We start from the raw sequence: 25709 nt of genomic DNA on the forward strand, positions 1-25709 counted from the left end.
AAACTAGACACCCCAAGGAGTCTAGGGAGGAGTGGCTTGCGTGGATCCCCCAACATTTTCTTACCCAGACTCCTCTGTAAACCTCAAAATGTGCTTAAAAAAAGCATATTTTCCTGACTTTTCTTCGTACGATCACCACTCCAGCACAAAATTCCTACTCCCCAGTGTTCCCCTCAGTCTCCCAAATAAAATGACACCTCACGTATGTGGGTCCCCAAAGCAGAGTCAGTCTAAAGATGTATAAAAGAATATGTCCTTATAAACTCGCAGTACTATCCCCTGTATCTCTACAAGTTTTGGGCCTTATTCTGTTGGAGGCACCTGGCCCACCCACACAACTGAGGTATCATTTTTATCGGGAGACTTGGGGGAACGCTGGGTGGAAGGAAATTTGTGGCTCCACTCAGATTCCAGAACTTTCTGTCACCGAAATGTGTGAAAAATGCGTTTTTTTAGCCAATATTTGAGGTTTGGAAAGGATTCTGGGTAACAGAACCTGGTCAGAGCCCCTCAAGTCACCCCATCTTGGATTCCCCTAGGTCTCTAGTTTTCAGAAATGCACAGGTTTGGTAGGTTTCCCTAGGTGCTGGCTGAGCTACAGGCCAAAAACTACAGGTAGGCACTGTTTTCAATGAAAAAATGTGATGTGTCCACGCTGCGCTTTGGGGCGTTTCCTGTCGCGGGCGCTAGGCCTACCCACACAAGTGAGGTATCATTTTTATCGGGAGACGTGGGGGAACGCTGGGTGGAAGGAAATTTGTGGCCCCTCTCAGATTCCAGAACTTTCTGCCACAGAAATGTGAGGAACATGTGTTTTTTTAGCCAAATTTTGAGGTTTGCAAAGGATTCTGGGTAACAGAACCTGGTCCGAGCCACACAAATCACCCCATCTTGGATTCCCCTAGGTCTCTAGTTTTCAGAAATGCACAGGTTTGGTAGGTTTCCCTAGGTGGCGGCTGAGCTACAGGCCAAAATCTACAGGTAGGCACTTTGCTAAAAACAGGTCTGTTTTCTGTGATGTGTCCACGTTGCGCTTTGGGGCGTTTCCTGTCGCGGGCGCTAGGCCTACCCACACAAGTGAGGTATCATTTTTATCGGGAGACGTGGGGGAACGCTGGGTGGAAGGAAATTTGTGGCTCCTCTCAGATTCCAGAACTTTCTGCCACAGAAATGTGAGGAACATGTGTTTTTTTAGCCAATTTTTGAGCTTTGCAAAGGATTCTGGGTAACAGAACCTGGTCCGAGCCCCGCCAGTCACCCCTCCTTGGATTCCCCTAGGTCTCTAGTTTTCAGAAATGTACAGGTTTGGTAGGTTTCCCTAGGTGCCGGCTGAGCTAGAGGCCAAAATCTACAGGTAGTCACTTCGCAAAAAACACCTCTGTTTTCTTCCAAAATTTTGGTGGTGTCCACGTTGCGCTTTGGGGCGTTTCCTGTCGCGGGCGCTAGGCCTACCCACGCAAGTGAGGTATCATTTTTATCGGGAGAATTGGGGGAACGCTGGGTGGAAGGAAATTAGTGGCTCCTCCCAGATTCCAGAACTTTCTGCCACAGAAATGTGAGGAACATGTGTTTTTTTAGCCAATTTTTGAGCTTTGCAAAGGATTCTGGGTAACAGAACCTGGTCCGAGCCCCGCCAGTCACCCCTCCTTGGATTCCCCTAGGTCTCTAGTTTTCAGAAATGCACAGGTTTGGTAGGTTTCCCTAGGTGGCGGCTGAGCTACAGGCCAAAATCTACAGGTAGGCACTTTGCTAAAAACAGGTCTGTTTTCTGTGATGTGTCCACGTTGCGCTTTGGGGCGTTTCCTGTCGCGGGCGCTAGGCCTACCCACACAAGTGAGGTATCATTTTTATCGGGAGACGTGGGGGAACGCTGGGTGGAAGGAAATTTGTGGCTCCTCTCAGATTCCAGAACTTTCTGCCACAGAAATGTGAGGAACATGTGTTTTTTTAGCCAATTTTTGAGCTTTGCAAAGGATTCTGGGTAACAGAACCTGGTCCGAGCCCCGCCAGTCACCCCTCCTTGGATTCCCCTAGGTCTCTAGTTTTCAGAAATGCACAGGTTTGGTAAGTTTCCCTAGGTGGCGGCTGAGCTACAGGCCAAAATCTACAGGTAGGCACTTCGCTAAAAACAGGTCTGTTTTCTTCCAAAATTTTGGTGGTGTCCACGTTGCGCTTTGGGGCATTTCCTGTCGTGGGCGCTAGGCCTACCCACGCAAGTGAGGTATCATTTTTATCGGGAGACTTGGGGGAACGCTGGGTGGAAGGAAATTTGTGGCTCCTCCCAGATTCCAGAACTTTCTGCCACAGAAATGTGAGGAACATGTGTTTTTTTAGCCAATTTTTGAGCTTTGCAAAGGATTCTGGGTAACAGAACCTGGTCCGAGCCCCGCCAGTCACCCCTCCTTGGATTCCCCTAGGTCTCTAGTTTTCAGAAATGCACAGGTTTGGTAGGTTTCCCTAGGTGGCGGCTGAGCTACAGGCCAAAATCTACAGGTAGGCACTTCGCTAAAAACAGGTCTGTTTTCTTCCAAAATTTTGGTGGTGTCCACGTTGCGCTTTGGGGCGTTTCCTGTCGCGGGCGCTAGGCCTACCCACGCAAGTGAGGTATCATTTTTATCGGGAGACTTGGGGGAACGCTGGGTGGAAGGAAATTTGTGGCTCCTCCCAGATTCCAGAACTTTCTGCCACAGAAATGTGAGGAACATGTGTTTTTTTAGCCAATTTTTGAGCTTTGCAAAGGATTCTGGGTAACAGAACCTGGTCCGAGCCTCGCCAGTCACCCCTCCTTGGATTCCCCTAGGTCTCTAGTTTTCAGAAATGCACAGGTTTGGTAGGTTTCCCTAGGTGGCGGCTGAGCTACAGGCCAAAATCTACAGGTAGGCACTTCGCTAAAAACAGGTCTGTTTTCTTCCAAAATTTTGGTGGTGTCCACGTTGCGCTTTGGGGCGTTTCCTGTCGCGGGCGCTAGGCCTACCCACGCAAGTGAGGTATCATTTTTATCGGGAGACTTGGGGGAACGCTGGGTGGAAGGAAATTTGTGGCTCCTCCCAGATTCCAGAACTTTCTGCCACAGAAATGTGAGGAACATGTGTTTTTTTAGCCAATTTTTGAGCTTTGCAAAGGATTCTGGGTAACAGAACCTGGTCCGAGCCCCGCCAGTCACCCCTCCTTGGATTCCCCTAGGTCTCTAGTTTTCAGAAATGCACAGGTTTGGTAGGTTTCCCTAGGTGGCGGCTGAGCTAGAGGCCAAAATCTACAGGTAGGCACTTTGCTAAAAACAGGTCTGTTTTCTGTGATGTGTCCACGTTGCGCTTTGGGGAGTTTCCTGTCGCGGGCGCTAGGCCTACCCACACAAGTGAGGTATCATTTTTATCGGGAGACGTGGGGGAACGCTGGGTGGAAGGAAATTTGTGGCTCCTCTCAGATTCCAGAACTTTCTGCCACAGAAATGTGAGGAACATGTGTTTTTTTAGCCAATTTTTGAGCTTTGCAAAGGATTCTGGGTAACAGAACCTGGTCCGAGCCCCGCCAGTCACCCCTCCTTGGATTCCCCTAGGTCTCTAGTTTTCAGAAATGCACAGGTTTGGTAGGTTTCCCTAGGTGGCGGCTGAGCTAGAGGCCAAAATCTACAGGTAGGCACTTTGCTAAAAACAGGTCTGTTTTCTGTGATGTGTCCACGTTGCGCTTTGGGGCGTTTCCTGTTGCGGGCGCTAGGCCTACCCACACAAGTGAGGTATCATTTTTATCGGGAGACGTGGGGGAACGCTGGGTGGAAGGAAATTAGTGGCTCCTCTCGGATTCCAGAACTTTCTGCCACAGAAATGTGAGGAACATGTGTTTTTTTAGCCAATTTTTGAGCTTTGCAAAGGATTCTGGGTAACAGAACCAGGTCCGAGCCCCGCCAGTCACCCCTCCTTGGATTCCCCTAGGTCTCTAGTTTTCAGAAATGTACAGGTTTGGTAGGTTTCCCTAGGTGCCGGCTGAGCTAGAGGCCAAAATCTACAGGTAGTCACTTCGCAAAAAACACCTCTGTTTTCTTCCAAAATTTTGGTGGTGTCCACGTTGCGCTTTGGGGCGTTTCCTGTCGCGGGCGCTAGGCCTACCCACGCAAGTGAGGTATCATTTTTATCGGGAGACTTGGGGGAACGCTGGGTGGAAGGAAATTTGTGGCTCCTCCCAGATTCCAGAACTTTCTGCCACAGAAATGTGAGGAACATGTGTTTTTTTAGCCAATTTTTGAGCTTTGCAAAGGATTCTGGGTAACAGAACCAGGTCCGAGCCCCGCCAGTCACCCCTCCTTGGATTCCCCTAGGTCTCTAGTTTTCAGAAATGTACAGGTTTGGTAGGTTTCCCTAGGTGGCGGCTGAGCTAGAGGCCAAAATCTACAGGTAGTCACTTCGCAAAAAACACCTCTGTTTTCTTCCAAAATTTTGGTGGTGTCCACGTTGCGCTTTGGGGCGTTTCCTGTCGCGGGCGCTAGGCCTACCCACACAAGTGAGGTATCATTTTTATCGGGAGACGTGGGGGAACGCTGGGTGGAAGGAAATTTGTGGCTCCTCTCAGATTCCAGAACTTTCTGCCACAGAAATGTGACGAACATGTGTTTTTTTAGCCAATTTTTGAGCTTTGCAAAGGATTCTGGGTAACAGAACCTGGTCCGAGCCACACAAATCACCCCATCTTGGATTCCCCTAGGTCTCTAGTTTTCAGAAATGCACAGGTTTGGTAGGTTTCCCTAGGTGGCGCCTGAGCTAGAGGCCAAAATCTACAGGTAGGCACTTTGCTAAAAACAGGTCTGTTTTCTGTGATGTGTCCACATTGCGCTTTGGGGTGTTTCCTGTCGCGGGCGCTAGGCCTACCCACACAAGTGAGGTATCATTTTTATCGGGAGACGTGGGGGAACGCTGGGTGGAAGGAAATTTGTGGCTCCTCTCAGATTCCAGAACTTTCTGCCACAGAAATGTGAGGAACATGTGTTTTTTTAGCCAAATTTTGAGGTTTGCAAAGGATTCTGGGTAACAGAACCTGGTCCGAGCCACACAAATCACCCCATCTTGGATTCCCCTAGGTCTCTAGTTTTCAGAAATGCACAGGTTTGGTAGGTTTCCCTAGGTGGCGGCTGAGCTAGAGGCCAAAATCTACAGGTAGGCACTTTGCTAAAAACAGGTCTGTTTTCTGTGATGTGTCCACATTGCGCTTTGGGGTGTTTCCTGTCGCGGGCGCTAGGCCTACCCACACAAGTGAGGTATCATTTTTATCGGGAGACGTGGGGGAACGCTGGGTGGAAGGAAATTTGTGGCTCCTCTCAGATTCCAGAACTTTCTGCCACAGAAATGTGAGGAACATGTGTTTTTTTAGCCAAATTTTGAGGTTTGCAAAGGATTCTGGGTAACAGAACCTGGTCCGAGCCACACAAATCACCCCATCTTGGATTCCCCTAGGTCTCTAGTTTTCAGAAATGCACAGGTTTGGTAGGTTTCCCTAGGTGGCGGCTGAGCTAGAGGCCAAAATCTACAGGTAGGCACTTTGCTAAAAACAGGTCTGTTTTCTGTGATGTGTTCACGTTGCGCTTTGGGGCGTTTCCTGTCGCGGGCGCTAGGCCTACCCACACAAGTGAGGTATCATTTTTATCGGGAGACGTGGGGGAACGCTGGGTGGAAGGACATTTGTGGCTCCTCTCAGATTCCAGCACTTTCTGCCACAGAAATGTGAGGAACATGTGTTTTTTTAGCCAATTTTTGAGCTTTGCAAAGGATTCTGGGTAACAGAACCTGGTCCGAGCCACACAAATCACCCCATCTTGGATTCCCCTAGGTCTCTAGTTTCCAGAAATGCACAGGTTTGGTAGGTTTCCCTAGGTGGCGGCTGAGCTAGAGGCCAAAATCTACAGGTAGGCACTTTGCTAAAAACAGGTCTGTTTTCTGTGATGTGTCCACATTGCGCTTTGGGGTGTTTCCTGTCGCGGGCGCTAGGCCTACCCACACAAGTGAGGTATCATTTTTATCGGGAGACGTGGGGGAACGCTGGGTGGAAGGAAATTTGTGGCTCCTCTCAGATTCCAGAACTTTCTGCCACAGAAATGTGAGGAACATGTGTTTTTTTAGCCAAATTTTGAGGTTTGCAAAGGATTCTGGGTAACAGAACCTGGTCCGAGCCACACAAATCACCCCATCTTGGATTCCCCTAGGTCTCTAGTTTTCAGAAATGCACAGGTTTGGTAGGTTTCCCTAGGTGGCGGCTGAGCTAGAGGCCAAAATCTACAGGTAGGCACTTTGCTAAAAACAGGTCTGTTTTCTGTGATGTGTCCACGTTGCGCTTTGGTGCGTTTCCTGTCGCGGGCGCTAGGCCTACCCACACAAGTGAGGTATCATTGTTATCGGGAGACTTGGGGGAACATAGAATAGCAAAACAAGTGTTATTGCCCCTTGTCTTTCTCTACATTTTTCCCTTCCAAATGTAAGACAGTGTGTAAAAAAGACGTCTATTTGAGAAATGCCCTGTAATTCACATGCTAGTATGGGCACCCCGGAATTCAGAGATGTGCAAATAACCACTGCTTCTCAACACCTTATCTTGTGCCCATTTTGGAAATACTAAGGTTTTCTTGATAGCTATTTTTTACTCTTTATATTTCAGCAAATGAATTGCTGTATACCCGGCATAGAATGAAAACCCACTGCAGGGTGCAGGTCATTTATTGGCTCTGGGTACCTAGAGTTCTTGATGAACCTACAAGCCCTATATATCCCCGCAACCAGAAGAGTCCAGCAGACGTAACGGTATATTGCTTTCGAAAATCTGACATTGCAGGAAAAAGTTACAGAGTAAAACTTAGAGAAAAATTGATGTTTTTTTCACCTCAATTTCAATATTTTTCTTTTTCAGTTGCTATTTTCTGTAGGAAACCCTTGTAGGATCTACACAAATTACCCCTTGCTGAATTCAGAATTTTGTCTACTTTTCAGAAATGTTGCGGTTTATGGGATCCAGCGTTGGTTTCATGCCCATTTCTGTCACTGACTGGAAGGAGGCTGAAAGCACAAAAAATCGTAAAAATGGGGTATGTCCCAGTAAAATGCCAAAATTGGGTTGAAAAATTGGGTTTTCTGATTCAAGTCTGCCTGTTCCTGAAAGCTGGGAAGCTGGTGATTTTATCACCGCAAACCCTTTGTTGATGCCCTTTTCAGGGAAAAAACCACAAGCCTTCTTCTGCAGCCCATTTTTCCAATTTTTTTTAAAAAAATGAAATTTTCACTGTTTTTTGGCTAATTTCTTGGCCTCCTTCTGGGGAACCCACAAAGTCTCGGTACCTCTAGAATCCCTAGGATGTTGGAAAAAAAGGACGCAAATTTGGCATGGGTAGCTTATGTGAACAAAAAGTTATGAGGGCCTAAGCACGAACTGCTCCAAATAGCCAAAAAAAGGCTCGGCACAGGAGGGGGAAAAGGCCTGGCAGCGAAGGGGTTAACTGACAGTACAATTAAACGTTACTGAAAATGTCTTCTCCCTTTCCATGCTCTAAACATTTTAATGAGTGAAAATGCTGAAATGCAAAAACGTGTTCTCTGATCTACACAGACAGGGCCGGCTTTAGGACCGGTGGCACCCTCTGTGACAATTTATTTTGGCGCCCCCCACCCCATGACCTCATCCTCGGTTTCACTCACTACCACCCGGCAAATGTGCCCCTCATCTCTCCATCGCTCCCCTTTCACATACATTCATGTGTTTTAAAGCACTTGTAAAGGCTGGCTTTATTAACCTTTTCAGCTATCCACATAAAACATATGGGCATATTTAAGAGCCCCTAGCGCCACATTACCGTCATTTCTTTTACGCTAATGTGGCGTTAACAAGGCCAAAAATGCTGTGCCATATTTACAAAATAGCACAATGCATGCATTGCGCTATTTTGTATACCTTTGCGCTACATTATGCCTGCGCCGGGCATAATGTATGCAAAGGTGGCATTCCCCCGTTAGGGGGGAGGGGGGGAAATAATGGGGCAAAGAAATCTGACGGATTTCTTTGCGTCATTTTTTCCCTGCACTTTTAACACCTTTTCAGAGCAGGTGTTAAAAGGAGGCTTCTTTTGGTTACAATGGGCCTCTAAGTTCTTTGCAGGATTAGCATAAAACATTTTTATGCTAATCTTGCAAAGCGCCAGACTTGCGTAAAAAATTCTGACACGAGTCCTCTAACTACCACCATGGTGCGCCGTATTTTAAATACAGTGCACACATTGTTTCGTTAGGGGGGAGCTAAGGACGTAAGAAAAGTGGTGCATGGGCATATTTAAGAGGCCCTAGTGCCATGCTAACGCCTCATTAGTCTCATTTTTTTACGTTAATGTGGTGTTAGAAGGCCAAAAACGCTGCACCATATTTACAGAGTGGTGCAATGTATGCACTGCGCCACTTTGCAAAACCTTTGCGCTACATTCTGCCTGCCCCAGACATAATGTATGCAAAGGGGGCATCCCCCCGTTAGGGGGGGCAAAGAAATGACGCAAAGAAATCTGTCAGATTTCTTTGCGTCATTTCTTTCCTGCACTTTTAAAGCCTGCTCAGAGCAGGCATTAAAAGGAAGCTTCCACTGGTTACAATGGGCCTCTGGGCTTTTTGCAAGATCAACATCAACATTTTTTATGCTAATCCTGCAAAGTGCCAGACCAGTGTAAAAAATTCTAATGCTAGTCCCCTAACTACCGCCATGGTGTGCCATATTTTAAATATGACGTACACATGGTGGCATTAGGGGAGCGCTAAGGGGTGCAAGAAAAGTGGCGCTGCACAAGGTGCAGCGCCACTTTTCTTAAATATGCCCTATAGTTCTGTTTTTTGCAGCAGGCATATTAACCCCCTATGCTACTTTATGTTGAGTCAAAGCTGCCACTAGGAAAAACTCCCATCTATCTCCCTAGCAGGAACATTAATCACAAGAGGTATCTTGACATTTTAATTGTTTCTTGAAGACTGGACAGACAAGGAACTTTTCTGCAGCTGCTTTTAAATCGCAAGTTGCATTAGTTATTGTTAAACACAGCGCCCCCACTGAGGTCAGCGTCCGGTGCGGCTGCACCGCTCAAAAGACAGCCCTGTACACAGATTTATGGGTAGTCCACAGTTTAGGACCGAACCTCAAAGATCTTCCGGATTTGAAACAGGTGGGAAAGATTCAATAATGGTTCGCAACTAACAATGCTGGCTTGGCGCCACAGCGCCACGGTGTCCATGCCACTGTATTTAGTAAGCAACTTTCCATCATTTCCCTTAACAGTCGGTGTCCGGCTAAATTTCACAAACGGCAAAATCTTTGACATGATGGGATGGTGGGGTGTACTAACAATATAGAGGTTACTAAATTAGTTCAGTTCATCCTACACAATTGAAAGAACAATATCAGGTAGAGCTGGCACTGATTAGTTATACATATATTTTGTGGTACTATCATTTCAAACTGTATCTATGTGCTTTATAGCTCTTGTCTAATAATGGTGAAAGCTCTACCACGATGCAATGCTTGCAAGCAGCTAAAGCAGCTGTCTTAAGTATTACAATTATATATATATCAATGTTCAGGCCTCATTACAAGCTGTGGTATTTAGCTAGGAGCAGTAACTATGCATCTTGCAAGTGCATGTCACACCGGGGGTAGAAATATTGGGTCTGAAACCTTTGGATTTAGTAATTCCAGGGCTGAAGGTTCTGCCTTACTTTGCTGCTGTAGGGGCTGCAGCTAGCAGTACAGCCCAGCTTCTGCCCGACCTCTGCAGTACTACAGGGCAGCCGACAATGCGCAGGCAGACAGATGCCTGCCTGGCAACCATGACCCAATGTCCCCACCAGTACTCCCAGGGACACTTTGTCTGCTCACAGAAAACAGAAAAAGTCTACAATTTTCATCTGCAATTAGAAAACACTGCCCAGAAAAACACTGATATTACTGGGTATGAGCAGTTAGTCAACATTCTGGGGCAAAACTTGTAATCTCTGGTACGTGGTGCAGGAAAGGCAGTCAGAATTGATGATTCTGACCCTAACCAGCAACGAGCACCACATTTAGCGATTCTTGTAATGAGGTCCTGTTTGAAATTGGGTTTCTGGTTGGCAGAGGTATGCACCCTGTTCAAACAGGAACCACAATCCTAGTCAGGGTTGGATACACACCCTAAATTAATCTGTGCTCACCCCTGGTAGTTTGGCACAGAGCAGGTAGGCTTAACTTAAGAGGCAATGTGTAAAGTATTTGTGCAACACTTAAAACAGTGAAATCACTACACAAAAGTATACCACACCAGGTTAGAAAGATATAACTTAATTTAGTGAACACTCCAATAAGAAGTCAAGTAATAGAAGTCGAGATGTGAATTTTTAAAGAATATCTCGAAATATAGTTCTTAAATGCAAAAAAAGCCAACCAGGGCTGTTTGGTCGCGCTTCAATGAGTTATATCCAGATGTTCAGGTCGACCGCGATGGAGCACAGGACGACCTCAGGACCAATCTTGTACCTCTGAAACAGTACCTTGTTGGAGGGTTGCACCGACATTGAGGGGCTAGAAGCGAGAAGCTGCACCGTCGGATCCAATCCTTCAGGATTCGTAGATGATGCATCATTGTAGAGCCATGCACTAGGGATGCTTTGCTGTTAGGCAGCCATGGATGAAGGTGATGCGTTGTCGTCGAGCCACGCAGCTGGTGATGTGATGACCTCGGCGGAAGGAGCGATGCATTGGCACTGAGGTGAGATGCCTCAGTTCCGGTCCATGCAAACGGCAATGCGATGAATCAGTATAGAGAGAAGATCAGTTGGTTTCGACAGGTGCAATTAGCAATGCGCAGGTTCTGACAGTTCCAGCATTTTATACCCACTTCCAAGAGCTTAGGACTGGATTGGCACCACTTGGTAGGGCAAGACTTGCTTGAAGCAAAGCCCAGTCGTTGTTGCAGGATGAAGTGAAGACTTTGATGTCCCTGAGACTTCAGAACAGGAGGCAAGCCAGCAAGCACTTGGAGTCACTTTGGTTCTGGGGATGTAGAGATGCAGGTCAATCCTTCTCACTCCCAGCAGAGTGACAGTCCCTTCAGCAGCACAGCAGTCCTTCTTCCTTGCAGAATGTCCTCAAAATGTCCTCAGGTCTGGAAGTGTACTGATCTGGTGAGGTCAGAAGCCCCATTCTTATACCCAGTTGTTCGTTTGGAGTCAGGGAGACTTCAAAGAGAGGCCTTTGAAGTGAACAGGGTCGCTGCCCTTCCTGCCGTGGCTCCAGACTCACTACAGAGGGGTATGCAGCCCTTGTGTGGAGCCAGGGACAGTCTATTCAGGTGTAAGAGTCCGCTCCTCTCTCCCATCCGCTCAAGATGGCCCATCAAGATGTTGATGACCTATCAGTCACACCTAAGCTCTCTCTCTCTGTGGCTGTCTGGAGGGAGCGCACAAAACCCAGCTGACACCCACTCAGGCATGTATTCAGAGACAGGCAGAGGCACTAGACGGTTTCAGTTAAGAAAATGTCAACTTTCTATAAGCAGGATCAAAACTGATTTGTATATGGCTGGGTCCAAACTGGGGTGGCATGGTGGGAAAAAAAAACAATGGATTGGGATGCGGCCTAAGCAATTGCCAGTGGCTGAGATTAATTCAAGCATTCCATCCATCATTTGATTGTTTCTGAACTTTCTAAAAGTGGCATTTTCAAAATTACAATTTAAAATCAAACTTCACCATCAGTTGTGATTTTAAATTATAATTCCAGAGTCACCAAATTTGGGGGTCCAATCTCTTCCCAATTGGAAATTACACATATAAAATGTAAAAAGGCAATCCCAATGTTAACTTATGGGAGAGATAGGCCTTGTAGTAGTGAAAAACAAACTTAAGATTTTTCACTACCTGGATATGGACAACGTAAAAGCACATGTCTAACTTTTTACATACACCGCAACCTGCCCTTGGGGTGTTCCCGGGCCTACCTTATGGGTGACCTATATGTATTAAAAAGGAAGATTTGGACCTGGCGACAGGGTTAGCTTGCCAGGTCGACATGGCAGATAAAAACTGCACACAAAGGCTCTGCCATAGCAGGCCTGAGTCATGTTTAAAGGGCTACTGAAGTGAGTGGCACAATCAGTGTGTAGGCCCACCAGTAGGATTTAAGTTACAGGCCCTGAGCACAGGTAGTACACTTTACTAGGGACTTATAAGTAAATTCAATTTGTCAATTGTGAATAAGCCCATGTTACGATGCTTTAAGAAGAGAGTACCTACACTTTAGCACTGGTTTACAGTGTTAAAGTGCCCAGAATCCTAAAGCCAGCGAAAACAAGGTCGGCAAAACAGGAGGTCAAAGGGCAAAACATTAGGGGAAAACATACCAAGGATGCCAGGTCTAATAGGCACTAAGAAAAGAACTGAGCTGTCTTGTCTATGAAAAAGAAATGCAGTGTAAAGATGTGAAAGGCTGGTGGGAAGAGATTCTATTGTTCATGTATAATCAAGTGTTGCTATGTAAAATGACATGAGTCATATGCAGAAATTTTCAGCAAAAAGTGGACCTCAACAAGGAACAACTAAAGTTCCTGCAACACAGGTGGCTTATGTGTTTGGGTGAATTTTAGTTTTAAATATAAGCCATTTAAGGCTGGACAGTGCAGGCTGTGAAGTGTACAATGAGTTGATGTATGTATGTAGAAAGGAGAGTGTTTATAGCACAAACCAGTTCTGGAGAGCAGCAGAGCACTGAACATGGGCAGGAGCCCAAGGGCAAGATTTAGATTGCATACAATGAGGCACAACATATATGAGTGATGGAACCAAAGTGTTCTGCTGTAGTGTTCTCTTAAGAGGCGGCATCCCAGGATTTTTTTGAGTCACAAGAAAATTGGGGTATTCCTCTTGGTGATGTGAATCGATGTTCCAGATCCCAGGAGAGATTACACAGTCTGGATTTCTATTCCTTTTAGTGTCAAGTTTCCAGCCAGGCAATTTCTTGGCGTCTGACGAGGCTCTGTATGGCAGGATTGGCTAGTGTCTTAGCGAGCTATGCATGGTGGATGCACCAGGAGAGGCAGTGAAGTTTCAACACAGTTGGGGTTATATGATGATACTTTTGTGGCTTCACTGACATGTATGTGGCCCGCAGAGCAATGCTAAAGAGCATCAAGCTGGGTACTTACAATAAACAAACCACCAAAAGCTAAATGGATCACACATAGAAAATATATGATCTTAGCAAAGGACTTGAGACTGTACACATTGGCGATCACCACCAGATTATACAGAACCTCCATTAAGACACAATAGTCAGAGTATGCCCCTAAGGTTTTAACAATAGTGAATTAAAGGATATAACACTGCTGAACCACTGTCAAAGGGTGAATTCTGACTTACTGTTTTGATATTGTTAAGACTTAGCCAATTTACCATCATACAAGACCAAATTTCTTTTTAGATATTCTGGAACCGCAAAAGTTTGATGGTCACTTCTCAACCTGAGTTTAAAAATGATTTTCAGGTTGTCAGCCAAAGTTCGAAACTTTATGCCTTCTGACTACAGAAACTCATGAAATGCCTAACATAAATATTAAACAATGGTAGAGGCAGACAGGACCCTTGCACCAGCTCAAAAACTAAATACGACCATTTACAAGTAAGATCATCCATGCCACACAACTCAAGTGACCAGATATAAAGGATCCAAAGAACGCTCCTGCAGCACTACACAATTTTAAAACTTATGCAAGAGGTCCACCAGGACTGGGTTGTCAAGGATGTGAGAAGCTTCAGTGAGGTCCAAGAGTTTGAGCAGGAGTAAAGACGCCCATCCAAACTCTTTACAAATGGCAACTGCATTTTCACCAGGTCTTTCTTGTTGCCTATACTGGGATACAATCCTAAGCCTAAATGGAGATTATCAAGCTGGTCTTCGTTGTAATTGAACAGCTTACTCTTTCTCCAAGACCTTAATTTAAAAACATAATATTGGAGTTTGGACCATAACTGGCAAACCAGTCTAGATCCAAGAAGGATTTTTGTTAGTTGTTAAGTAATCTAAGGCTGATCTTGAAGCCAGTACTGAAATGCTACTCCAATGGGAGATTCTCAAGCAGATCTAAATGTGAAATATGGGCCTACATTTAACCGAAGTTCACTTTTTCCAATTTCTTAATTTAAAAGTGGAATATGGGAATTCAGGCCACAATTGACAAACTAGACAAGGTCCAAGGAGGGTTACTTTTTAGCAGTCAAATAATCCAAGACGTCTTCAAGGAGTCTGGTATGTTGGCAGTTCTGAAGATAGCATTCACCGAATAAAAAATGGATGGGACCAAGAGTGGTCAGCTGTTTCACAGCTGAAGTATAGTAAATATCTGTGGGGCAAAAAAGCCACCTTGCTTAAGACTTATCAAATAAGATCGTCAGCTGGACTGGACTAAAGCAGATATTTACATAAACAGTGACCTGGGATTCAGCAATGCATCTGCTGAGAAGAATAAACTCATCATAGTTGAATTAGCTGTGTACACCATGTCAACAGAAGTTCAAATCGTTCATAATTTCTATTAGATGTGGATTAATAATTCCTCAAGCCACATCTATGAATGAAAGGGAAGCATATCAGAGGAGATGGTTCCTCCACCTGTTTTAACATCTTAGAAACAGCCGCCGCTAGAATGATTTCACTTACTGATTAATTTAGGAAAGTCACTTTAGTGTCAATAGGGCAATACCGTAACATTCCCAAAAGCTATTGAGTTCCAATTTAGCCTATGGCAAAATGGTTTTAGTCTATTCCTTCTGAAGATTTTACCAATTATGTTTTACTTCCAGCTCAGCATTAAACCATTCATGAGACATATTACCTTTTAGCATTCTAGAAATAAGATGTGCTGGTTGGTCAACAGCTTGCCAGACGTGGCTCTCCACAAAGTCAACTAAATCTGCAATCATGGAACTGATAGACAGCATGTCTTCTTCCACATGAACATGCTTATCTGCAGTAAGAGGCAAGTTTCCTCTCATCTAACTCCTCTGCTAACTGAGTAAACTGTCATTCAGTAGTATATGGTACATTAAATGTCACACCTAAGTTCTCAGAAGTGGTAGAATAATCCAAAGGGGTCACAGTAAGGTATGCAACCTCCACAGTATAAGACACTATTCAATTCATAGTAAGCCCTTCATATGGATGTCGTGTTAGAATGGTCTAGTGAAGATTGCAACTGGTGAAAGAAGTTAATGGCGAGTATATCAAAACTGTTGCCTCACCAGGTACTAACGTTACTAAGGCCCTTATTCTGAACTTTGCGGTCGAGACCGCCATGCCGGTGTCGTCAGAAATTTCTGCGACCAGCATGGCGGTCTCAACTGCCACTATATGAAGTCAGTGGAGACCACCACAGACGGCCTTCCACCACAGCCAGGATACCGCCGACAGGCAGCCTGACGATGGCGGAATTCTTCTCCGACAGGGCAGCACTGCCCTGCGGATAAAGAACCCTTGTTCCGCCAGCCATTCCCTGGCGGGTTCACCTGCCAGAGAAAGTCTGGCGAAAGGGGTGCTCTTGGCATGGGCAGTGCAGGGGCCCCTGTGCAGTGCCTTGTCGCACAGGTCACTGCCCGATTTACTGCAGTGATCTGCGTGACGGGTGCTGCTGCACCCGCGCCACACAGCAGCATTGACGACGGCTCCATGTGGAGCCGTCAGCAATGTCCCGGCCAACATTCCACTGGGCCGGCTGGCGGAAACACTGTTTCCGCCCGCCGGCCCAACAGAATGTTCATAATTCGCCCGGCGGGGTCTCAAGGGGGCTGGCGGTCTGTGATAAGACCGCCAGCATGAACACGGTAGGGATTCCCGCAGTGTTCATAATGACCCCCTTAGTGTCTGCAATTCACTTGCCTATGGAGGGGCAAAGGTAGAGTATTCAATACGCTTGGATTAAAAGTCAGACAGTACACTTTCAATATTTGTACCTTAAGCTTGGCCACAAAGCTCCAAAAACAAAATATCAAATCATTTAAAAGCTTTTTGGGTGAAAAGCGATGCAGCAGTAGTCCTTGTCTACTGACAAACATTTCCAAACAGAAGGGAGATCACAGAGGATTTCAATGAGCCATGACCAGAGTATACGTTGTTAGAAAATCCTCTGGTCTCACACTTTTAAACTATGAAGGAAAGACCTAGTTCCATCATAAGGTGTTAGGAGAGGAAGGGAGATGGGCATTATAAAGGAAGATGTCCCTTTTGAATGGTCTACATAGGCCAATATTTTTCTTAAATAGCAATTTAGCTAAAAGACATATAACTATATTGTACCTTTTTTTGGACAATCCCGTACTTTAACTGAGTTCTCTCACTAAATGTGAAACTCTGCATTTTCCATTCTTCGTTGAAACAGCAAAGGCTTGATCCAAAAAGGAGGGTTTTCATTTCCTAAAACAAAGCAAACTGTGAATTGTATAAGCAAAATTACATTCATTCCAAACATTGTGCCTAAGCTCACAAAAATAAACTATTAAAATAGTTTTCCTATTGCTGCTTATGAGTATCAGTTATATAAATATGTTCTGGCTCATTCTCTACTCAAGCACACAAGTAGATTTTTACCCAATGTCAACATGCCACAATTTAATATTCAAGCAGCTAGACAAAAAGGCATGCAATCTTTACAATGTGGCCGTTACCATGTGTTAAATTTACAATATGGCCATTACCATGCAGGTATGTGCGGCACATGCCATTTTGTGGTACTTTACAATGCAGAACTTTACTATGGAGGTAAGCATCTTTATACATTACATTTTAATAAGGGGATTAACAGAAAGTAAAGGGTCTATGAGGTTTAAGGGTTTAGGTATAGGTAACGGTATGAGATTATATTGGATTCTAGGGTTTAGTGATGGGAAAGGTAGTGTTAAATACTTTGATTTGTCTGCAAAACAGCGTTTGACATTCCGCTATCAACCTGTGGCAAGAAAATAATATGTTTCTATGGTGCAATTGTCTGTGCATAGATGGAATGTTTTGATAGGGGCCTAGATACTGTGGTATTACCTACAGTAATGCATATGGATAAATCTAGGAGATCATTTTGACCATTTCTCTACCTCATCTTATAATCTGGTTTCATCCTCTATTTAAGCCTCAAATAAGAATCAAGGATGGTATGTGTTTCCTCGACCCTCTTGAATTTTAGCTGCAAAACCTAATCAGTAACTTACTTCCACAGTGGGGGAATGTGGGATGTCTCTTACAAAGAAAGGCTTGTCATATGCCGCATAACTAGCTCTCTTTATAGCTGCACACAGGAAAGTGACTATCATAGGCCGCCAACTTTTCTTAGCTGCAAAGCCACTTCTCATGGCCCCATAACTTTTGAAGGGGAAAACATCTCCTACTTCTGCACACTAACATTCTGAGAAACCTTAACGGAACACTCCCCAGGTAATCTCAAACCTTGTTCTAAAACAACAAGGCTTTGGTCAACATGACCTTAATTGCCAGAATACTTTCCCTCACTTACTGCATGTTTGTAACAAAACCTCTTCTGCCAGTGTGCTGAAGATCAGAAGAGTCCATTAAATTAGTTTCTTCTGTAGGAATTCCACAATAAGCACTGTACCCAAATCAAGGTATTATCATCTCCCTCTGTTTAAGTACATGCAACCAATGCACAATTTGTAAAGCAGAAGACACAATTAAATTGTTCGAGTTTTAATAATATCTGAAATGGTGCTGTACGAAATTGGATTACTGGTTGGGGAGGAGGCATGAAACTCTACTCAAGCAGCAACCAGAATCCTTGTCAGGGTGAAGTCACAGCAAACCCCAAATTAACTGTGCTCAACCCTCTGGTTGCTTGGCACAGAGCAGCCAGGCTTACTTAGAGGAAATGTGTAATGTCTTTACGAAGCACTTTGGCCACTAATAAAGTGAAACCTCATCACCATAAAAATCCCACACCAAATTAGAAAAATAAAGTAAAATGTAACATATACTTTGAGACCAAAACAACAACAATCCAATCAATAGAACCGGAGAACTGCAAGTTTAAAGATTTCCGTGAAAATAGCGCCAAAAACCACAATGCGCCAACTAAGGTTATCTGGTCTTGCCAGACCGGGACAAAGTCATAAGTTCAGGTAGACCAGGACAAAATCATAAGTTCAGGCTGACCGCGATGGAGCACGGGCTGGGTACAGGGTCCGAATTAGGTCCACTGAATAAAGGATTTTAATCAGTGCTTAATTTCAGCCGGTGGTTTCCAGGGCTCGGCAATCAGCACTTAATTTTCAACACCAGCACTTATGAAAGTGCCACTGTCTGTCTAATTAAGAGATGAGCACAACAACAGTTGGTTATTGATTCAGGAAACATTAAAAAATACTAATACCTGACACCCAAGCCATTTTTATAACGTTAGGAGAGTGGAAAAGTGTGAACTGTCACACTTGCAGGAGTCTGACTGATAGTAGCTGTGTTGGTGCGGTTATTGGCAGCAGGGGCAATGGTGTGGTACAGGCTGTAGAGGTCTCTTGACTACAGCACTGGCACTTTAGTAACTACAAATTAAGCACTGACTTTAATCCTGGTTGTGAAGAGATGTGGAATCCCACGTCAAGAATGCATCAAGCAGCAAAGGCAATGCAAGGTCTTTGTGTGGAGATGTGTCATGACCCTGCAATTCCAATGGGCGGCGTTGGGCAAAGTGATGTCCTGCGTGGAGATCCACTGCACAGCAGTGGCTCTGACAGGCTGCGCTGGGCGAGGGTATACTAGTGACAAACCATGTGGGAGGGTGCTCAGGCAGAGCCTTTGTGATGCGGAAGTGTGGTAGGTGTCAGCTCCTCTCCCTTGTTAACTTAGAGTGGCCCACCCTGGCAACACGTAGGTTTGCTTTTACTCACTGTCTGGGAGCAATACACAAAGACCAAATGCCAAGTACACCTAGTCATGTTTTCAAGTATACAGGCAGTAGATACCAAATGGTTGGGACAGAAAAATGCCAACTTTTTAAAAGTGGCATTTTCAGAATTCTGTTTATAAATCTGACTTTAAGATTCAAGGGGGCTATTTCATTACACGTCCATAGACACCAAACTCGATATCTGTACCTGCCCTCAATTGAAAGTTACAGCTTAATAAATGTAATAACGTAACTCCAATGTTATCCTATGAGTGAGGCACAATATCATGGTAAACTATTTTTTAACAAGTTTGACTGACTGAACAAAATTATTGTGTCAAAAATATTATTTACCATAATATTGTGCTGCTATACATATAATGGTAAGTACCAATATATAGGGAAAAAATATCGTTGACAGTAATATCATCCAAAAGTACACACATTTTATTTTTAATATAAACAGAGTTTAAAGTAGTAAATGTTAAATCAGTTAATATAATGTTTTTTAAAAACTATCATTATTATTTTATCACAGTGAAACATGTGCATATAACAACAGAAGCATTGGTACATATCCAACATGTGGTACAGTCACAGGAACCCTCCCAGACGTGTTATAAGATGTAAATTAAATACATTCTTCTAATATTTACAACATACTCATATAAAAACACACACACATATAAATGTTAATAATATATGTATATATATATATATATATATATATATATATACATATATATATATATATAAAATAAAAATTAATACAAATATTTGTTTTACATATTTTTTGTACTTTTAAATGTATTACTATGGTGTGTAAACATCTATATATTTTTATATTGATATATATATATATATATATATATATATATACACTCACATAGACAATACATACACAATCAAACCATATAAAAAAATCAACAATTCAATAATAAAAAATATATTAATTGATTTAGGCAATAAATACAATATAAAAAAATGTAAACTGGAAAAAAACACATATACTAACAATAATATAAACAATAAATTAAATTTGAAAATAAAAACAAATAGTATAAAATATTTATTAAAAAAGCTATAAAATATATTTAACCTATATTATGAAAACTACTGGAGAATAACAATATTAAATATATTATTCCCACTCTGGTCTATGCAACAATAGGGAAAGTGTTGGACTTCAGAGGGGTTACATTTAATATTCTCACTCCAAACAAAACAACAATGGGGAAAGTGTTTGATTTTGGAGGGGTTAGATTTACTATTCTCTCTCCATATGTGCTAACAGTAGAGAAAGGGTTGGATTTCAGAGGGGTAAAATGTACTACTCCCAATCCAGTCTGTGCAACAAAAGGGAAAGCCTTGGATTTCAGAGGGATGCAATGTACTATTTTCACTCCAAGCAGCACAACAGTAGCAAAAGAGATGAACTGCGAAGACAGTAATTTTAGAATTTCTACTGCAGTCTGAGCAAAAGTAGGGAAAATATTTCACTTCAAACACATAAACGTATTGCACATAAGAGTAAACCCATGACTGTTAAAAATATGAATCTCTTAATATAAACATTATTAATTAACATGAAACAAAATCATAATATGCACATTATCAACATGAAACAATCAATTTACATAATTACCATTCAATAAAATAACTGTCAATTAATAAATAATTGTTATTCAGTTGTTAATTAACTTCCCACCTTGGACCCCTACAAACAAGCAGCCTGCAACTAAAAAAATAACTAAAAGAAAACTAAGTATTCCATAATTAAAATATTTAAAACAAATTAAATAATAAACAACTAATTATTAATTACTTAACGTCCTACCCTAGAGCCCTACAAACCTACCAGCCTCCAACTAAAATATAAGTAAAATAAATAAGTATTCTATAATTTACATATTTAAAATTCAAATAAATAATTAATTTACACATAATTAGCTGTTATTTCTTAACTTTCTTACTATATACCTTCAAGTTAAGCAGCAACTAAAACTAAAATGAAATATATCAATAATTCATAATTTACATGAAGAAAAATCAAATTATTAATTTACAATTACTAATTAACTGTTGATTATTATCCCGCCCTAGACCCCCACAAACCGTGCATCCAGCACCCAAAAAATAAGTTTAAAAATCACTACTCCATATTGTGCATAATTAAAAAGCAAATAAATAATTACAATTAATAAAAAATGTTAATTGTTACTAAACTTTCCATTCTAGACTCCCTACAGACCTAGCAGCCTGCAGCTAAAAATATAAGTAAAATAATTAAGTGTTCCATACTCTACATAATGAAAAATCAAATAAATAAATAACAATTCATAATTCATTTTTAATTACTTAATTAAGTTCTGCCCATATACCATTACAAACTGCTTAAAAACCGGCAAATAACTTAGAATGAAAAACAATCAGAATTACATAATTTACATAATAAATAGCAATCATATAATTAAATAAAATATATTAAACAATTCGAGATAATTATCTAATTAACTTTCAGCCCTATCCCCATACAGATCCAACAACCTGCTATGACACTATAAATTACTAATAATAATCAATTAAAAAAAATATAAAACACTTAATATTACAGGCTATATTTTTTAAAAATATGAATAACATTTTCTATAACAACAGTAATAAAAATACATCAACTATAACACATTAACCTAATTAAAAACAATATCTTCAGCAACTATGTTTCTGCAAACAATATTAAAAACATAGATATCTTTTCTTGTAAACCATATTTGAGCATCGTGATATTTGTGTGTCAGTATATTTCATTTCCGATATTTATGTCTCCCAATATTTTAAACTTAATCTTTTGTCTAAACACTAGTGCAAAACAAATTGCAAAGTTTTTCACTACCAGGACATGTAAAACTTGAAAGTACATGTCCAAGTTTTCAAGTACACTGTACTCTGACGTCCCAGCAGTTTAGGCCTACCTAGGGGTGTCTTATATGTACTATAAAAAGAAAGATATGGACCTGGCAATAGGTTTATTTTGACAGGTCGACATTGCAGTTTAAAACTGCACACATAGGCCACAATGGCAGACCTGAGACATGTTAAAAGGGCTTCTTAGGGAGGTGGCACAATCAGTGCTGCAGGCCCACTAGTAGCATTCAATCTACAGGATTGGCGACATGTAGTACCACTTTACTAGGGTGTTACAAGTAAATTAAATAAGCCATTTGGGTGTAAGCCGACTACCATGTTTAAAAGAGCGAGCACAGCCACTTAAGACTGGTTAGCAGTAGTAAAGTGATCAGAGTCCTAAAGCCAACAAAAACAGGTTCAGAAAACAGGACATTGAAGGCAAAAACTTTGACGGATGGCCCTACAGAAAGGGCCAAGTCCAACAGGTGCCTTTTGAACTTTTTTGCAAATTTTCAATATCCTTCCTTGGTGAACCCAATATAACAAGCTTACTATGTAACCACAGGTTCCTCACCTTAGAATACCTTGAATAGATACCAAAGCAGTGCATTCCCAAGGCGGAGATTCTGCGGTGTAGACAAAAAATTCGGCACGGTCAAATGGGTAAAATGTGCTTCCCATTGGATCTGGCTGACAAAGGCAGTAGTATTTCAAGAACATAGGCACCAATGCCCACATCATAACATGGCAAATATTAAGGACAGGTGCTCCATGGTGAAATGGCCTCTCAGACCTTTCGGAGGCTGTTTATTGGCCTGTGCATAACAAATGTTAATGCAGGGGACTATCCACCCCATAGGGATTCTCTTCTACATCGCTTTCAGTTACTTCGCATTGGAAAAGCTGACAAAAAACTTATCATCCTTGGTACATCCAATATAAAAACTCAAACCTCTTTAGGGGTGCAGCCGATGAAGCCGCTTCTCCACTTGTGAGGGATGAGGTGGGGCAAAGAATGCTGACACTGTGATGGTTTTCATACCTTGAAAGGGAGTTACAACTTAGGCAAGAAGGCTGCCCGACCCTAAGCACCAGTTTGTCCAGAAGAAAGGTAGGGTAATTTGGTTGCACTCACAGTGCCAGACGTTCTTTCACATGACAATCTAATTTGATTGCAAAGAGGAGAACAGTCTTTAGACTCAGATGACGCAACAGGCAGGGATGCATCAACTCGAAGGAAGTATACATAAGAAACGTGAAGAGCAAGTTAATAACCTACTGTGGCATGGCAAATGGATCGACACAGAAGGGCCTCATCAGTTACATCCCACTATAAAGTGGCACAGTATCAACACTATTGGAATCAGAGACAGCCACGATGGAGGACTAATTACATTTTCAGCAAGAAGCAAATCAGTCAGATTAAAATTGCAGATCAACCCCTCACTGGTGGCAGGAAGAGATAATCAAATAGCTGGTCTTTTGGATGAACAGGAAAGTTCTGAGATTCCAAACAAAATAAAAATGGATTCTTTTCAAGGTTCTCATGATGCTGCTGATATTGTGAGATCATTCGACATGAGCAGAAGCAAAATAAATACAATTTGGTGATATGGGTTTTATTACTTTTTCCCTTCTTCCCTAATGTTTTAAAATTAGTACATTGCCTGGGACATACTTTAGCATGACAAATTCACACTACTGACTCTCTACTAAATTACCTAGAATTGTTTCTTTCCCATTCAACAAGAGAGGGAAATGCCACACCCTTAACTAACAAAACATTTGAAAAAAATATGTTCTGCTATTTGAGCTATTTACAAAAAAGAAGAAATCTACATCAATACAAACATTTCTGTATCATTGTAAGATAAGTCAAAAGCCCATCACACCTGCTTCTAGCCCCAGAGAGATTTCTGTGATGGTAACCCACAACTAGTACATGACAGTCATGAAGACCAGAAGCATATAGTGAACAGGAGCAAGAATATACAATCTCCAAAGTATTTTCAAACAAAAAGAACACCATTCTCAATTAAATGGAGCTACAAGCACAAAATAACTGGTTGAAGTTGAAGTACATGAGAACAAAACACCACACAAAACATCTTCCCTTTTGGGCCAACCAATTACCAACACTACTGGACTGTTGGAAGCTCTGTCACATAATGAAGCAAAACAAGGTTTGAGTTACATTTAACTCCTTTTTAAACATACAAATAAACAAGATATAAGTATATGCTCTGAACAAAATCAAGTTTGAACACATGTTCATTAAACCTTCATAGACATTTTTTACCTTAGCTTGGGAGAAGTCAATCGCCTTTGCTTCTACTTTAAATTTACTGACTGGACAATGGACTGGGGTCCTATGGATTTCCCCAACTAGCATTTCATCATCCACATCATCTGAAAAACAAGATGTATTTCTTGTAATATATACAGAGTGATACTGTTTAAAATTGTCAGTTTGTAATTGTCTATTAAAGGAGAATTATGCCAGTGGGTTCACAGAGAAGCTTGTACTGGCTGATCAGACAAATTCCTTCATCTTACTTCATATTCTGTGTTCCAAAGAATCCATAAAAGAGTTTTGGCGCAAGAGGTGTAGTGATATTCCGTCATCCCATACCTTGCTAATGGGGCTTTGCTTTTCTTTTTTAAAGACAATCCAATCAGCGCAGGTTGTGGCACACTGTGCAGCTCCCCAAACTAGTCTTGCTTCCACTAGGTACAGCTACATAACTATAATTTCAGAAGAGCGTGTAGCCATTGATAAGTATTCACCTACTCATGCCAACTATACTCACTCACATCCATTGCATACTTGAGTATTACTTGTCACAACTGAAGAGATAAACAGAAGATGAGCAAAAAGGAATATTTTGTGTTGCAATTGGTTTTGAAAAAGAAAACAATTATTGGATAAGAGTTCCAAGTTCCAAGTGCATTGTTCTGACATGTTGGGTTCTTTAATGCAAATATTATTAAATTGAGGCTTCATGAATACAAGATACAAAAATGTACTGATAGAAAATGTCCCAAACAGTAATTCACATCAGAAGTCCGTGTCTTTGCAACAAAACAGTGCTTTTCAATTTGTTAGGAGACCAGAAATAGTAGCTGTGTTTTCACCCATCAGTTTCAAATTCTTTGAAATTGACGTTTTGGATAATTTGGCATAGTGATATCTATGACTGTTGGTGTAACTAACGGAGGGTCCTCATGGGAAAAAGGGAGGGAGTCAAATGACCTTTCAATGCCCATCTGATCCAGTATACTTTGACACAGATTGAGCAACTGTCATTTACAACGTATCATAGAGGGAAATGCTGGAATTCTAGTGTGGGAATTAACTGGTTATCATATTAGGTATGCCTAATTAAGCTAACCTACAGAGACACAAACACACATTATGCTGCTGTAAGGTGATGATTGCAAGACCAGTGGCCTAACACTAGCCCTTGCAGCCACTGAGCTTCAGGGGGGGGGCACTCAGTTGTGTGACAACAGCAGAAAATCTACAGAAAACTTGAATATTTTGAGCATTGCATTGATGTGTGTCAAGGCTGCACCAATCAATGGGGGACTTTCTGATCTGTCCAGTGCCCCTGTGCAAGAAAACATGGTCTAGACCTGTGCATGCAAAGCCACCTATGAAAGAAACATCGATGAGGCTTTCATACAGTTTATCCTGATCTTTTCACAGCCATATGTTTTTTAAATCATTTTGTGTGTAAGAATGCAATATTTATTGTACCACGCACAGGGCATTGCTTTCCCACGCCCCACAACAATATTATGCTGTCACTCCACATTAATCCCATTTTAGATTTTAATGATTTCACACCTAACCAGATCATCATTTTTTTGCGTGCTGCAAACTAGTGTT

General features: G+C 42.1%; 1 protein-coding gene across 2 annotated transcripts in view; it reads right to left on the reverse strand.

The window, feature by feature from the left end:
• The window catches only part of MINDY4 (MINDY lysine 48 deubiquitinase 4), a 680820-nt gene that overhangs the window by 301848 nt on the left and 353263 nt on the right, over positions 1-25709 (reverse strand). For both annotated transcript variants that reach the window (XM_069211042.1, XM_069211041.1), the window contains exons 7-8: positions 24117-24226; positions 16321-16437 (exon numbers count right to left, since the gene is read on the reverse strand). In XM_069211042.1, the coding sequence (XP_069067143.1) occupies positions 16321-16437; positions 24117-24226 (227 nt within the window). The remainder of the gene's footprint in view (positions 1-16320; positions 16438-24116; positions 24227-25709) is intronic.

This window comes from Pleurodeles waltl, chromosome 10, assembly GCF_031143425.1.
Source record: "Pleurodeles waltl isolate 20211129_DDA chromosome 10, aPleWal1.hap1.20221129, whole genome shotgun sequence".
In the NCBI taxonomy this organism is placed as follows: domain Eukaryota; kingdom Metazoa; phylum Chordata; class Amphibia; order Caudata; family Salamandridae; genus Pleurodeles; species Pleurodeles waltl.